At 49.4% G+C, this 16,964-nt stretch overlaps 1 protein-coding gene across 3 annotated transcripts in view; it reads left to right on the top strand.

The window, feature by feature from the left end:
- The window catches only part of SLC6A11 (solute carrier family 6 member 11), a 126,545-nt gene that overhangs the window by 25,963 nt on the left and 83,618 nt on the right, over positions 1–16,964 (top strand). For all 3 annotated transcript variants that reach the window (XM_019732651.3, XM_019732652.3, XM_074312988.2), the window contains exon 5: positions 1,778–1,910. In XM_019732651.3, coding sequence (XP_019588210.1) covers positions 1,778–1,910 — 133 coding nt within the window. The remainder of the gene's footprint in view (positions 1–1,777; positions 1,911–16,964) is intronic.

Here is a 16,964-nt window from a genome sequence, read left to right as displayed (position 1 = left end):
GACCAGACTTTGGGGCCTGCTGCTCTGTTATAATAATAGTCTTTAGGGTTTCACTGAATAAGGCCTGTAGTTTTAAAATGAATTAAAGCCAGAGGCTGCTAAGACATAAGAAGCAAATAAAGTAATGGTTATAACTCTATAGCTGTCTCTGTTCTTTCTCAAATAACTTCCTTTTTGTCCACCTTACCCTAGTTGAGGGCAGCAGCCATACCACGTGTACCTTCTCCTCCTCAGTACCCCAGTATTAATATAGCGCCTGGCACAAGTAGGTGCTCAATAAATGCATATGTGAGTGGATGCGCCTAGTTTCCCTGTGGTAAATCCATGGCCTCACACAGCCTGATTTTGTTTGGGGGCCTGCCTGATTTCTCCTGCGCGGTTGGGGCTGAAGGGGGCCTACAGACCAGCGCTAATTGGTGTCACTGAGTAATTAACGCAGACTCAGGCCCCAAGCGGATCCCAGGGAGACAGACACTGAGGGAGGCGTTCTTTCATGCTTGGTGGGCTGGGAGCTGCTTTCTCAAAGGACGTTCCCAGCGTGCCGAGGCGACTGGCGTGGTCTGGTGGGGGTGGTTTGGCAGCAGGGACGGGGTTCGTGGAGCCACTGGGAGGGGGTTTGTGTCGGTGCCATGGCTGTGCACAATATGGAGCGTGGCGAGTTCGACTTTAAAGAAACACAAACCCCAGGCGTGGGCCCTGGGAGCCAGGCCGGTGTCAACTCTGAAGGATCGATGGGTTCTCGGGGAAGGCGGTGGCTGAAGGCACTGGCTCAGCACACCCAAGGCATCACCCTCTCCCGTGGCCTGGGCCCTCGGGGACACTCCAGCCCCTTCACACGCTACCCCTGGCTCCCGGCAGTGCCTCTGTTTACCTTTCCTGCTTTTCCCTTCTCATCCCTGTGCTCCAGGGTCCCCCAGGTATCCCATGCTTTATTTTCTGGCCCTTGCTCATGCTGTTCCCTCAACCAAAAACAACCTTTATCCCTCCCTCCCCTGGCTAAATTCCATCATCTTTCCCAGTTTGGCTCAAATATCACTTCTTCCAGGAAGCTTTCCGTGGCCCTCTGTCGCAGGCAGGATAGGGTAGTTTATGCTGCAGTAACAGATGCCCTCAAAGATCTCAGTAACTTAAAGCGACAAAGCCCATTTCTTGCTCCCACAACATCCCTGACACGGAGCGGCAGGTGGGTTCACGTAGTCGCTCAGAAACTCAGGCTTCCAGAGGCTCCATCTTGACACATGCGCCTGTCATGACAGCAGCAGTAGGGAGGAGGGGACACAGTGAGCCACACCACCTGCCTCTGAAAGCTTCTGTCTGAAGGGACACAGATGCAGGTGACCATAGCAAGTCCAGTGGCCACCCTTGAGTTCAGCAGGCCAGGGCGTGTCATCTCCCCTGAGACAGGGACCTGGAGTGTGTGTGGACAGTCCCGTGGCTGCCCAGGACCCTGAGGTAGGCTAGGAGGTTCTTGGTTTTCCCAGAGGCCCTGCGCGTCTTTCACCTTACCCCTTACCACACTGCACTGTAACCCATCTGCTAACTGGGCCCTCTTTTCCCCCAGGGAGCGACTCCATGAAGGCAGGGGGCTAGCTTTTGTTCCTTTCTGAGGCTCCCACCGCTGGTCCTCGGTTTGGCTCAGAGATGATGCTGGGAGAATGGTGGGGGTGGGTGAATGAGTGAGCAGGTGATCTCTGCCCCTCTGCAGAGCTAGCTGTGCTCAAGGTTCCATTGGAGCGAGCCGTCTCCAGCCCATGACTCTTGGCCCTCCCTTCTGTAGGCGCCGGGTCCTGGCCATCTCGGATGGGATCGAACACATTGGGAACCTCCGCTGGGAGCTGGCCCTGTGTCTCCTGGCAGCCTGGACCATCTGCTACTTCTGTATCTGGAAGGGAACCAAGTCCACAGGAAAGGTAAGAGGCATATCTGCAAGCAACTGGCCGCATGCAGGGGAGAGGACGAGCTCACAGGTGACCCAGAGGGGACCAGGGAATTTATGTCGCAAAGGCCAGCTCTTAAGTTGGAGGTAGGAGGAGCCTGGACAGGGAGTCCACCCAGGAGCCCAGAGCTAGACTCCCAGTGCACCACTTATTGGCTGCACAGGTCAGGGCTATTCACTTCTACCTTCTGAGCCGCAGTTTGCTCACCTGTGAAATAACAAAGCTTTATCGTGTCTTTTTACTGAGTTGAGAATCACACAAGTAACTCTGAGTTGAGAGTTAAAGTGCTTTGAAAACCAGAACATGCTAAATGACTAGCATGTAGGTTTTTGTAACTAAGACATGCACTCTGCAAGGGAGGCTGGGAAATGTAGGGGAGCCCGGGGATGTCCACAGCTATGTGACCACAAGGATAAATAGAGATTATAAACATGTAGCTAATGGCCAGATCCAGCCTACTCTTGTTTTATTTTTAAAGAAAAAGAAGGGAAAGAATTAGATGCTAAATTCAGAAAGTAGGAAATTTCATGCGGAAAAAGGAAATAGGATTCTGGCATCCCATGGAAGGTTGAAAGGTTTGGCAAGCCTAAACTTGCACGCGTACAAGGAAGCATGTGGCTGAGCTGGGCAGCAGCCACCTCCTTCCAAGGTACTTGGTCGGCCACAGTCCCCACCATTCCCTGTTGCCCTTGATCCTGTGGCTGAGCGTCAGTGCCATTCGTTTTCTCGTTTGTGCTCCTTCTCTTTCCTTGAGGAAAATGAAGTTTTTCTGGGTCACCCTGACCCCATCACTCCTTGCCTCCTGCTTCTAGGAGGTAGTCACTCATGTACTTTATTGTAAGCTACTGTCTGGGGGCAGGGGCTGGAAATAAAACCTCCAGGAAAAGAGGAATTTAACAACTCTGGGCCCTTTTACAAAAGATGGTCCCCTCAGCTCCCACAGTAGTAGGTGGGATCAAGAGGAAAGTGCTAGAATGTTGGAGGTGGGTGGACGTACAGGAGGGAAATTAGCAGGGCACCGAAGGGGTATCCACAAGCCTCATGCTATGAGCTATAAGGAAGCTGAGGACGTACTAGGAAGTGATCATAAATGTGCCTGAGTAGAACAGAGAGTCATGTCCCTTTGGCCAAGGTGATTTTGTTCATCTTTGCTTTCTCTACTTTGCATCATAACAACAATAGGATTTTTCTGGTTTTCCAAATATAAAAATCACTGCATTCTTGACCTGCTTCTTCAGACTGCATGCACATCGTTCCTCTCCCCGTCTTTGCTCTGGCTGGAGAGGAGGAAAATGACCGGAGGGGTTAAGGACCAGGGTCTGGAGTCAGGATTCGCATCTCAGGGCTGTCACTCTCTAGTCATGACCGTGGGCCCTTCACGTCTCTTCTCTGAGCCTCCATTTCCTTTTCTGCAAAACAGGGGTTGATAACTGCGCTTGCCTCATGGGGCGGTTGTGAGGAGGAGATAAGGATCCATGCTCAGTGCTTAGCAGGGTGTGGAACTGATCGTAAGTGCTGAGGAATGGTGGCGTTTGGAAATCTTGTTATAAAGATAAAATGTGTCCAGTTAAGAAATCGCTTCTGAATATCTACTCTGTACCTAGCGTTATTCAGTGGGTACCTAGCATTATTCAGTGGGTACCTAGCATTATTCAGTGGGTATCTAAAGATGAATAAAGCACAGCCTCTGCCCTACCCAGCTCACTCAGTGAAAGGGCACTGGGAACCGTAAAGAGAAGGAAGGACGTCATGGTTGGTTTTAATATTGCTCCTCTGATGATTGCCACGTGGTAGGGAGTTGGTGCCGAGGCCAGCAGGTTGCTGGTTGGCGTTGTGGAGAGGGCTGCGTGGATGAGGTTTGGGTGCCTACATGGGCGTGAGTCGTCCATATGCCCACGGAGACTGAACTCTCAGGCCCAGGACGTGGGCCATGGCAAAATTTGGTTCCACTCAGCCCTCAGGAGAAAGCTTAGTCCCTCAGTGAGGCCACTCGCCATTGGCTGAGCTGCTGAGCCTGTATGTTAGAGAATTGTTTTTTTTTCCCCCAGAGAATTCTAATGCAGGAACAGAGTTTCAAGGAAGGACCGGCAGGCTACATTCTGGGAGATTTTGAGCAAGGCATATAGGAAGGGAGGGATTATTCCTCTGTGGCCTTCTGCTCACTCCACACTCTGCCAGGGGCTTTTCATCTACATTAGCATATGAAATCCCACAAACTATTGTATACATGAAGACCCTGGGACTGAGAGGTTGAGTTGCCTGGCCAGTTACATGGCGACTTTGGACCTCCACACTGACCCACCAGGCCTGTCCTTGGATTGGATTAAAAGACCCTACTTTTTTCCCTCTACTAGAAACGGTAATGATAGCAGTAGTAATAATAGTTGTATGTAGTAACAGGTAATAGTGACTGAGCACTTCACACGCCCATTCTCATCAGACTTTGAAACAGCCCCATGAGAGGGGAGGCTGGCATTATTTTCATTTTATAGATCAGGAAACTGAGGCTTGGAGGGATTATGTAAGTTGCTCAAGGACCCACAGATAGGAAGCAGGGGGCCGGGATTAACCCCAGGCCTTGGTGATGGGGTAGCCCTGGCTCTGGGTAAGTATACCCTCATGCCTGTCATCTGTGACATGGGGACAATGACAATTTTTTTATGCTCTGGTTCTGAAGAGGCAGTTAATGAGACAGCGTAGCTCACAGTCAGTGCTCAGTGGTAGTTGGTTGCAGCTGGATCTAAATGTGCTTTTAAGGGAAGCACTGAAATCGGAAGAGCCAATTAAGCATTTTCCTGAAGGCTGGGTTTCAAAGGCTCTTCCCATGTTCCATGCCCGAGACCAGGGTTGGCATCCAGGATGAGATGTGGTTTGCTGGTGCTGCAAGATGCCTTGGAGACCATCCGGTCCGCCCACCCCCACCCTTGTTTTATGAATGAGGAAACTGAGGCTCAGGAAGGGGAAGGGACTTGTCTGAGCTCACACAGCGAGTAAATGCCAAGTATCAGATCAGGAACTAGGGCCTGGTAGCTCGTTTCCCCAGCTGTTTATAAATGATGAGGTTCCATGGGTCAAATCTAACAGTTTCAGGAGACCAGGGGTCCCTGAATTGGCACGTGGGCTCTTCAGGAGAGGGTCTAATGCTTTTGTCACTGATTAAGTCTCACCGCACCTTGGACGTAAGCCCAGTGTCCAAAGGTTTTGGGGGTTGTGTACAAAAATAGCTACAAATAAACATGGGGACATTTGAGTCTTCCCGAGTGGGCAGAGGTCGCCCTGCCTCTTGCCTACTGGACCCTGGCCAGAGCCGCTCTCATGAAGCTGTTCAAGGAAGGACAACCCTATTGTCCCTCTATTGTCCAGGTCACGACTGAGTTCCAGCCCATGGTTCATACTCAGCCCTCAGCAGAAATTTCTGAAACATGACTCATTCTAGAAAAAGTTCCCAGCCCCCTCCTCTCTCCAAGGTAAAAACTATAAGCTCGACTTGAAGTCAGTTCAGCGAGCATGTTCCTGGAGGCAGATGTTGCAGGCTCAGCCTTTCGGCAGGTGGTTGTCTAAGCGGGGGTTTGGGATCAGGTCACAAATGAGGAGATGACTGAGGAGGCTGTGACGCAGCCACCGGGGAAGTTCCAGCAGCCGTCTCCAGCAGCCCCAAGGTGGGCCTGCCCTCCAGTGGGCCGGGCACGGGCCCCAAGGCTGCGTGGGTAGGAGCGTCTCCCCCAGGGACAGCCTCCACCGGTATCCTTCAGCTCCGTCTTCTCCTGTGCCCTCCTTAAGTGCTTTACTGTCTTCTGACATCACAGAAGCCAGCACTCAGATCTCCTCAAGGTCAGAGTGAGCAACTGCTACTCTCCAAAGAAGCTGCTCTGAGATACTAACTAGGTACCAGCCTCAGTCAGTAGCACGGTGCCATGTAGCTGTAGCTCGGTAACCATTTGTGCAATGAATGAGCTCCACCTGTGCCTGCAGCTCCCTGCAAGGTGCTAGGACACAGTAGACAGGAGATTGATAGTCTTGTCCCTGCACAGTGTGCAGCCTGGTAGAGCGGGCACAGACAGAGAAGTCTTAGTGCCAGCATTAAACAACAGAAAAGTTAGAGAATCAGACCTTAGGAGCATGGTGATTCTAATGGCTGAGAACTGGCTCTGGAATATTAGAATGTAGCATGTCAGAGCTGGGAGGCATCTTGGTTTTTAAGTCCAAACCCTATTTTACAAATAAGGAAGTGGAGGCCCAGAGAGGTTGCAAGGTTTGCCCAGGGCCACCCCGCTTGGAAGGAGCAGAGCTGGGATTCAAACCTGGGGCTCTCGGCCTTCCCTGAACCTGGCCGTCCTCTGTCCTAATACCTCCCCCTGGGAGTTCATGTGATGGTTCTCTGTGAACCATTGCCCGTAGTTCTGAGCACACAGTCCGTGCTCAGAAAGCCGTTCATGTCCCTGCCGCAGTGCAATAGCTGCAGTTTTCATCCTACATGGTTATTCTTCGTCTCCTTAGACACTATGGGAAATTCCAGACATCTGGATTCAAAAAATGAAAACCTTTCTTGATTGCATATTAAGTCCTGAGACAATGGAAGATCTGAAATACGTACCTGCTTTCTTCAGGAGGAAACTTGCAGGCTGTTGGTAACGTGTCATCTTCTGGATGATGACCCAGTTCCACTCTGGATAATTGGAAAACACATCATTGAAATCAAGTGACCAAAACGTGAAGACATCTTTGAGATTTCTCTGTGTCTTTGGTTTTTGTTTGCTTGTTTTTAAAAACTTTATTTTTTAGAGCATTTTTAGGTTTACAGCAAAATTGAGCAGAAAGTACAGATTTCCCATATGCCTCCTGCCCCCACACGTGCTCTGCCTTCCCCATTATCATCATCCCCCACCAGAGGGGTACATTTGTCATAACTGAGGGACCTACAGTGACACCTCATAGTCACCCAGAGTCCAGTTTACATTACGGTTCGCTCTTGGGATTGTATATCCTGCGTGTTTAGACAAATGTGCAATGTCATGTATCCACCATTACAGTGTTACACAAAAGAGTTTCCTGTGTGCCCGAAAGTCCTCTGTGTTCTGCCTGTTCATCTGCCCCCTTCTCCAACCCCTGGCAACCACTCATTTGTTTACTGTATCTATAGTTTTGCCTTTTCCATATGTGATATAGTTGGGATCATACAGTATGTAGCCCTTTTAGATTAGCTTACTTTACGTAGTAATATGCATGTCACATTCCTCCATGCCTTTTCATGGCTTGACAGCTCATTTCTTTTTATCATTGAGTACAATTCCATTGTCTTGGCTCTACCAGTTTGTTATCTACTCACCTGTTGATGGACGTCTTGGGTACTTCCAAGTTTGGGCAGTTATGAATAAAGCCACTATCAACATTTTGCACAGGTTTCTGTGTGGACATAAGTTTTCAACTCCTTTGGGTAAATACCAAGGTGCGTGATTGGTGGATCGTATGGTATATTTTATTGTGTGCAAAACCATCTTCCAAAGTATCTGTACCATTCTGCCTTCCCACCAGCAGTGAATGAGAGTTCCTGTCGCTCCACATCCTCACTAGCATTTGGTGGTGTCAGCGTTTTGGATTTGGGCCATTCTAATAGGTGCCCTGTGGTGTCTCATTCTTGTTTTTATTTTCATTTCCCTGATGATATATGACATGGAGCATGGTTTCGTGTGCTTGTTTACCATCTGTGTATCTCTGCTGAGGTGTCTGTTAAGGTCTTTGGCCCATTCTTTGTCTTCTTATTGTTCAGGTTTAAGAGCTCTCATGCATTTTGGATAATAGTCCTTTATCAGATGTGCCTTTTACAAATATTTCCTCCCAGTCTGTTGCTTGTTTTCTCAGTCTCTTGACATTGTCTTTCAGAGAGAAGAAGTTTTTAATTTTAATGAAGTCCATGCTATCAACTATTTCTTTCATGGATTGTGCCTTTGGTGTTGCATCTAAAAAGCCATCGCCATACTTAGCCACCTAGGTTTTCTCCTATGTTATCTTCTAGGAGTTTCGTAATTTTATGCTTTACATTTCAGTCTATGATACATTTTGAGTTAATTTTGTGAAGGATGTAAGGTCTGTGTCTAGATTAATTTTTTTTCCGTGGATGCCCAGAAGACTGTGTTTGCTCTGTCCTTGTGTGTTCATTCATCCACCAGAGTCATCTTGCCCGTCTCTGCCACTAGCTCCGCCCCTTGATCTCATAAGCCTGAAACCAAGTCATTTTTGACCACATCTCCCTTTATGTCTCATCCAATTATTGACCACATCGACTTTTGCAATCTGGTAAACATCCTGTCCTCTCCATTTTGGTTGTCCCTCCATCTACTCGCCCAGCCGCACATTCAGCAAATGCTGGGCCCTCTGTAGCTCCTCGGTATCTCTGGGGTGAAAACTGCCTTTGGATTTTCCCATTTGTACAGACGTATTCGTGACATGCTGAATGATACAAATGAAATGCTTTGTGTCTATGAAACAGCAATTTCAACAAAATTCAAGGTGACCCTGTCTTTATTCTATTATATGGCAGCATATGAAGCGACGTTACAATGTTGTGAAATTCCTAGTACCTGCTGTGCATATTTGTTGAAGACTGAAAAAAACTGGTCATTACTGTGTCCTTCTCTTGTGGCTTTGCTAGGCTTTAGTGTCTAGACCAGGAATTGGCCAACTATGGCCTGAGGGCCAAATCCGGCCTACAACCTGTTTTTGTAAATAAAGTTTTATTGGAACACAGCCACGTCCATTCCTTTATGCATTGTCTGTGGCTGCTTTTGTGCTACTACCGGTACAGCAGCAGAGCTGACTAGTTGGAACAGAGACTGTGTGACCCACAAAGCCTAAAATATTCCCTGTCTGATCCTTCACAGAAAAAGTCTGTGGATCTCTAGTCTAATCTATTAAACTAATTCATGTAGACTATTTGCCATTTGCTAAGAAACTAACACATAAACTGCTGTCACCCAAAGTCTGGACTGTTTCAAACACTGAAAAGCTACCATGGTGGTTGGCAATGGAGAGCTTGTCTGAAGAATCCTTAAAATCTCACGCCAGCCTTTTCAGCCCCCAAATGTGCTTTTCCTTGTATCCAAAATCTCATTTGCTATGGATGTTGCTCATTCACTCATTCATTCTTTCATTCACCCAGTGTTTACTGCACAACTACTAACGTGCCAGGCACCAGGCTAGGGGCTCTTTTCAGCAGTGAGTGAAGCCAGACCGTGGAGCTACGGCCTGGTGGGGGAGATGGGGAATGAACAAGTCACAGAAACGCTGTGAATGGGAGCAGCTGGGGCTGTGAGAGAGAAGCACAGGAATCCCCGAAGGGGTCAGAGGACGGTTCTCTAAGGAGAGCTCTCCATCTGTGAGGGGAAGGGAGGGAAGGGATTGGCTGGGTGAGCAGCACATAGGAAGTTCTCCAGTGGAAGGGACCTGGTGAATTTGAGAGGCGAAGCACACGGGCCCAGACGGATGTGATGGTGACAAAGGGCGAGGCAGGGAAGCAGCGGGGAGACCACGCAGGGCATGCTGAAAGGTCAGGGCTTTTACTCTAAGTGCAGGGGCGAGCCACTCAGAGGTTTTCAGCAGGGGTAGCGCGATCTCACTTTCATCCTTACAAGCTGGTTCTGGTTGCCTGTGAATGGATGGGTGGGAGACAGACAGGCCATGGGAGCCCTGCTCGCAGGTGACCAGGGCAGGGGTGGAGGTGGAATAGAAGTACCAGAGGCACCTTTGGAGCGGCATCCTTGTTCTGCGGGGCCTGCTGCTGCCCAGGTGACCTCGCTGCCCTTTGACTTTTGAAGGGGGGTGGGGGGGGCTCGCCCAGCCTCTGGCCTGGGTGCTCTGCCCTCCGCAGGCAGCCATCCCTGTCCACCAGATAGAGTGTCCCCTCGTGCTGAACCCGCTGCCTCCTCAACTGGCTCCTGTACTTTGTTCTCTCCCTGCCCGGTTCCTTCTCTTCCTCTCGTGGCTGATTTATGGATTTTTCCCCCTTATTTCCTGGTCTCCAGGAGCAGTGGTTGGGAGGGTGCTACCAGAACAATCCTGGGCCCTTCCCCGCCTCCTCCTATTGCCACTTTAAAGGAAGCTGCAGGATTAGCTGGGATTTTAAGAAGAATCCTGTCTTTTCACTGCTTTAGGGCTCTGTTTTTATTCCTTTCAGAGCTTCAGGACACCAAGGCAGGAAAACACACACATACAAACACACACACACACACACACACACACACACACACACACTCACATAGAAACAGCTGCAAATAGCCTTGGATTGATTTTTTTTCTTTCCGTCCCTTCATTCACCAACAAGTAGAGGAATTGGACGAGGCACAAGGACTCTTAAACAGCGGTGTCATCTGTATGATGATAATAAGAAAGCAAATGCTTCAGTGGCACTTAGTTTTACCCAGGTCCTGTTCTAAAGCCCTTCCTACATTAACCCACTGAGTCTTCTCAACAATCCTATGTAGAAGGGTACGATTATTATCCCCATTTTGCAGATGAAAAGACAAAGGTTTATAGGACTTAAGCTGCTTGCCCCTAATATCATGAGGGATCTGAGCCCGTTGGGATCAGGGAGGGGCAGGGTGGGGCCCCTTGGCAGGTGAGGGTGTCTGTTCCAGCCAGCTAGCCCTAGAGCTGCCAGATGGGGATGTAGCCTGGAGGGGCCATCGGAGGCTCCTTCCTTGATAGTGTGCCTTTTCCCTCCCCCAACTGCCACTAAGGCGTGTTGGAGCTGCCAGCAGGGAAACCATCAGGAGCCCCACACAGAAAATTTATTCTTCAGGAGCACCCTATAAAGTATCTAATGGATTCAATGAGGCATAAAGCAGGAGTGAAGGGGGCAGGGGAAATAAAAGGGAAAGATGTGTGAAAGGGAAGAGAACAGGCCCAGGAAAGGAACTGGGCAGTGATGTCTCTTCAGCCCTCAAGTGGCCTTTGTTGCAGCCTGAAGCAAGCAGAGAACGGCGTTGGTGGCAGGGCTCTCCCGGGCCGGCTGATGTCTGCATTCAGAGAGGAAACTAGAGCGTTCATGAGATGCATGCAGAGAGCCCAAGTGGCTGCGGAGAGCGCCCCAGAACCCGAGGACACCCCAAACTGCAGCCGCCCAGGGGCCTTTGTGCCGAGTGAGGCGCACTTCTCACACTGTGGTTCAGGGGGAGCCGTAGATTGTCACATGAAGTCAGAAGAGTTTAGCATCTTGATTCAGCTCTTTCTTTGGCCTTGAATGACAGCGCTTCACCTTTAGCGGGAACCCTGGCAGCGGGGAAGGCTGGAAAGGAGGGAAGCTTTGCGACTCAGTAATACCGTCTTTATTAAAGCACAAAGGCCCCCCAAAGTCTGAGTGGTTGCTGGGTGGGAGGGGTTCTGCAGGGCTGGCTGCCTCCTGAGAAAGCCTGTAGTAGCTCGGGGGGTGGGGGGCCTGGTGACAGGAGGCGCTGTTAACTCTTACAGAACACCTCAGACACCTGGCACTGTGGCGTCCCCACCCCCACCCACACGCCTGGGTCTCCCTGGGACACGGCACCGGCTTTGCGCTCAGTGTGTCAAGACCTAGTGCAGTGCTGCTGGAGAACGGAACCACAAACGAGCAAGGTGTTTCTGTTGTGCCGACTGGATGTTAGCACCATGCTGCGTGCCCGGGAGGACGGTGAAAAGACTTGTTAGCGTGTATCCTGCCCTTAAATATTGTGCAAAGAAATTGAAGACAGCCTGCCCTACTACTTGTCAGCTGTGTGATTTAGTGAAGGCCACCGTGACCTTCTCTGGTTGTTCATATCACTTCATCTCTCTGGGCCTCAGTTTCCCCTTCTGTGAGGGTTAGCGGGACTAGTGCAGTGACAGGTGGGGAGCTGTGCTGGTGTCACTAGTGAGAGAATGATTGAGTCAGGGTGGGGGTGGGAGCTGGCAGCCGGAGCGTGCTGGAGGGGGAGGAGGGCACGAGGTTGGCACATCCAGGATGCCCCAGGCAGGTCAAGTGATGTGTGGGCCAGTTCTGACAGATGTGGTAGAAGCAAAGGCCCCAAGATGTGCCTGGGGGAGCAGTGACCGATGACGTGAGCCTGGGCAGATTGGGCAGAATGCAGCCCAGATGGCTAAGCAAGAGGCTGGCCTGTTGTGGAGGCACCTGCTTGCTGTCAGCATGGAGGCAGTCGGCCAGCTCGCTCCAGGGCAGTCAGAATTGACAGGGAGCCACTGTCTTCCTCTCGAGTGCCTGCTAGATGCCCCCCTTCCTCCCTACCCCCGTTGCAACCTGTGTCAGTCAGCGTTCAACCAGAGCAGCAGAACCAGCAGGAGGGATACAGTAAGACATTTAGTACAAGGAAGTGGTGATTATGGGGGCTGGCTGGATGTCTGAAATCCAAACGGCTGGCTGGAACTCTCCAGCGGGGGCCCATGGTGTTGCCCAGAGGCAGAAGTTCTTCATTAGAGAAACCTCGGTTCTGCTCACAAGGCCTTTCAACTGATTGAATCGGGCCTCCCAACATCATCCAGGCCAGGGATGTCCAAACTGCGGCCCACGGGCCATTGTTAATTGGCCCGCAGCAAATTCCAAAAATATATTTAGTTTACTTAAATAAACCAGATGAGGCAATACGTACTTCACCTCGAGTGAGTGGCCCAGCTGTTTGTGTATTTTACCGCATATGGCCCTTGGTGAAAAACGTTGAAAAAGGTTTGGCCACCCCTGATCTAGGATAATCTCTCTTATTGAAAGTCAGCTGATTGTGGACTTTCAGCACCTCTGCATAAACCTTCATGGCAACAGCGAGATTCGTGTTGGAATGAACGGGGACTGGAGCCCAGCCACCTCGCACATCACAGAGCCCTCTGAGCACCTGCATCCAGGTTGCCCAGCCTCGCACCTGGGTGATGGCACAGCTGTGCACCCTGCCATGCTCCCTGCCCAGGTCCATGCTGCTTGTCTCCAACTGCCAGACTCGGCTTCCTTAACTATGGCTTTCTTCGCGTCACCTCCCCTCAGTAGCTGTCTGTCACCTATAGCACTTACACCAATTCTTAAAAATTGCCCAGACAGTATTATAGCAACAGCTATTTCAAAGCAAAAGAATAGCCTCCCAAACTTGTTCACCTGTTGCTTTCTGATCCTTATACACAGATAACCATAGTTTGTACCTCATTTGATCACAACATGAGAGAATTCAATATTCTTCACTTTTTCACTTAACAGTCCATCACACAGCGTTTCCACCTATTTTGCAAAAGATGATTTTTAAATTTCATTGATTAAATATTGCATGACATCACCAACTATTCTATGACTGTTGGACTCTTAGGATATCTAATTAACCCACGTCATTGAAAATGCTAAAGGAAATATTTTATTCATGTAGTTTTCCTTCCCTATGGGAGATCATTTTGTCAGGAAGGTTAAAAGGTGTGAAACCCACCAGAATCACTTGTTTATCCACCCCCAGAAAATCTTCTCCACTCCCTGCCTCCACCAGTAAGACTGGGCCCCCCACCGTCTCTCTCCTCCTGCCTGATGCCTCTCCCCTGACGTTTTGCTCACGGTTGAAAACCTCGCTCACATCCTATCTTGGGAAATGTTAGGGTTGGATGGAGGAAATTGAAATCCCTCATTCACCCCAAACAATGGTTCCCTCAGACCTACCTTCCTGCCTCTCTCCCCCTTAGGGCAGGTTCTCCCCTGCATTCCCTGGCAGGTGAGTGGCAGCAAGTGGCTTTCTTCCAGTTCTTGCTTCGCCATCTATGGTTTTTCCACCCCACCCTGCTGTCCTGCTCCTGCAGGAAGCCTTCGCTGGTCCCTCCCACTCTCATCCTGTTGGGCCTTCTCTTAACTCCCCGTGGCTCTCGCAGGCGGCAGCAGCCAACTGCCCTGAGTTTGCTCTCATTGTCTCCTGACTGCCATGTTTATGAGCCTGGGCAGGTTTCTTACCCTGAGAGACAAATATTTATTAAGCATGTCCTGTGTCCGGGACTGCAAATATCCACTATAAACAAGTTTAGAGGCTAGAGTGTAAGTAGACAAGTAAACAGACAGTTACAAAACATCCCTGTGCCTGGATAAACTTGGCCCCAGGGAGGCAGTGACATCCAAGCTGGCCGTGAGGTATGGACGGTTGTTAATTACCCAAAGGCAGAGGAGAAACGGGATTCCACGGGAAAGGAACGATGTACAATGTCCAGAAGCTACCGTAGCTGCGTCCTTTTCCCCTCCTGCCTCTCTTCCTTTTTCCTTCCCTCTTTCTTCCTCCTTATATATGTGCAGTGAGCATCATTTTCATGTCAGGGGCTCTTACTATTTCTTTGTCCCTACATGGTAGGTTGGTGCTGGGAACATGTCCCTTGTTGGTTAATTCAATCAGTCAACAAGTGTTTGATGCCTGTCACGTGATAGGACTCGTTTGACTGATTGAGGTGAAAGTTTCAAAGTACTTCCTGGCAGTAAACAACCAAGTCCTCCGCCCCCACTCTACCCCCCATGACCAAGGAAACAGGAGAGGGAAACACCTGTCTTAGGGGAAAGGAATGAAAAATGAGGCAAGATCGATAGGAATTGTGTGTGATCCCATGTGCAGCTGTCAGTACATGACACTTTTCCGAGAATGAGAAGCAAATGGAGGTGATCGCAGGTCCAGGAGGGGGTCACCGAAGCCCTGGAGTCAGACTGACCCAGGTTCAAAGCTTGAGTCAGTCCTGTGAGCTAAGGAGACCTCATTTCCAGAGGTCCTATTGCATGCCCAACGTTGGGCTCAGTAATCTATATTCATTATTTAATTTAACCTTCACAACAGACTGTCAGGTAGGTGAGTGTTAGCAAACCCACTTTATAGATGAAGAGACTGAGACCCAGAGAGGTCAGTGACGTGCACAGGGTCACACAGCTAGAGGAGTAGCAGGAGTTGAGCCCAAACTGGTTTTCCTCCCACCAGTGTCCGTGGAACTCTCAGTAAGTGTTGGCTCCCTTCCTTGCCTGGGTGAACATTCACTCACCCACCAGTCTGTGTGCTTCCCAGGTACCCAGCACCATCGGTGGGCAATGGAAAGTGGGTGGGCAGAAGAGAGCAGAGCTGGGTGGCCGTGGGTTTGAATCGCAGTTCTGCCTCCAGCATGACCTTGGGCATGGACTTTGCTTTGCCTCTGAGCTGTTTCCTCAACCTTCATCGAGGACAACAAGAGCACCCATCTCACTGGGCTGCTGGAAGGCTTACGTGAAGTAATGCATGTAAATACCCCTGTGACACTCATCGCACAATAAACACACAAATCACTAGTGCTTTTATTTTATTGTTTGTCATTTTTATAAACCCATTCTCCCACTTAAAAGAGTTCTCAGTCTAGTGGGACAATAAGATTGGATCCACTCACCTGAAGATAAGTAACATGATTTTGTAGTGTAGATTGACTGTCAAATAATGCCGTAGACTCTATTGGAGTTTGGATAAGGAGATGGAGTGAGGTCCTGTGGGCAGTGGGGAGTCATTGAGGGTTCCTGAGCAGGGATGTGTTTTGGGAAAGTGAAGCAAAGACCTCACACTGTGCTCTGTGCTTTGGGAGCAGCTGTCTTCCTTCCTGTTTGACAACTCCTCGTGTGTAATGAACTATTAGAACTAATAGAACCCCCTGTGAGAACATTGGCGTGATGAGAATTCACTCTGCAGAAGCCAGACTCGATCTTTATCCTGAACCACAAGTGTGCTGTGTCACAGCTGGGATTGACCCAGTGTGCTGACCATCAGAGTGTGAACACCGGGAAGCAGGTGCCCACTCCATGCCGGCCCTGGTATCGGGGCCTCCACAGGCCCCCAAGCTGCGTGAGCCACTCACAGACCCAACACCCGTTGTTTATGACAAGGATCTGAGCACCACATTTACCACCCTGAGAGACAACTCATAAATAACATACCTGCACAGATAAGTTTGAGAAAATCGGTGCAATACCCCAGCTGTATTTTAAAGGAGAGCAAAAAGGAAGCAACTTATAATAAAACAAGATGCATTTCAATATGTAAACGCTCAGACACACCACAAAGGTCATGGGATAGTCAGGTGCTGGCTCCAGCGTGGAATGAATCATTTGGAGGTAAGACGAGAGAGCCCAGCTTGCATTGCATACTGTCAGTACTTTGTGCCTGTGGTTTCCATCTTGAAGTAGAGCTAACCACCGTAATGTTATTATAGAATCACCATGAATGCAACAGCTGCAAATGTGGACGGACAGAAGGGTGTTGCATGGGCTGCTCAGATTTCACGGCTGGCATCGCTGTTAGTCACCTGATTTTCTGAAATAATGAACAATGTTTGGTAAGGTACTGAATGAAGGAGTACAGCCTTCCTGCAATTTACACAGCAATTGCATTTCTGGAAAATTTAGTTTACATTAAGATGAGGTAAAATAGAGGTTTTATGTAAAACAAAGTTAGATTCTAGGCCTCATATTTATAATCAGCTCCCCCCACCACACACACACACACACACACACACACACACACACACACAATTGTCTGGTGGAACATTTGGGAATCAAGAGAAAGAGGGCAGTTTTATTGTGCGGGACTGTCCCAAGCATTGCAGGATTACCAGCTTTCTTAACCCTTGGTTGTTAATGCTACACCTCAGTCTTTGTGAAGACCTGAAATGGCCCCACATGTTTCCAAGTTGCCCCTTAGAGGACGGTACTGCTTTTGCGACATCCATCAATTCACATTCTGTCTAACGTTCACAACAACCCTCTGAAGGAGGTGATTTCATTCCCACCTTACAGATGAGCACGTGAGGCTCTGAGAGGTTCCGTGACCTGCCTTCCCAAGGTCCCAAAGCTGGTGCTGGAACCCACTGTTTTTCTGTTTCACGGTAGCATTTATACTGTTAGTGTTTTATGGAACCATGTGCCTTAAGATTAATTCACCATGCATTTATTAAACACTTCCTGGGTTCCAGGGACCCTGGTAAGTCCTAGAGGCACAGAGGCAAATATTTAAGATGTGGTCCCTGTACAGTATGTGGAGTGGTCCAGAGAGAGAGACAGAGAGA

This window comes from Rhinolophus sinicus, chromosome 5 (genome assembly GCF_057876585.1).
Source record: "Rhinolophus sinicus isolate RSI-liver-muscle chromosome 5, RSI-T2T, whole genome shotgun sequence".
Lineage (NCBI taxonomy): Eukaryota > Metazoa > Chordata > Mammalia > Chiroptera > Rhinolophidae > Rhinolophus > Rhinolophus sinicus.
This window is presented reverse-complemented; position numbering and strand designations above follow the sequence as displayed.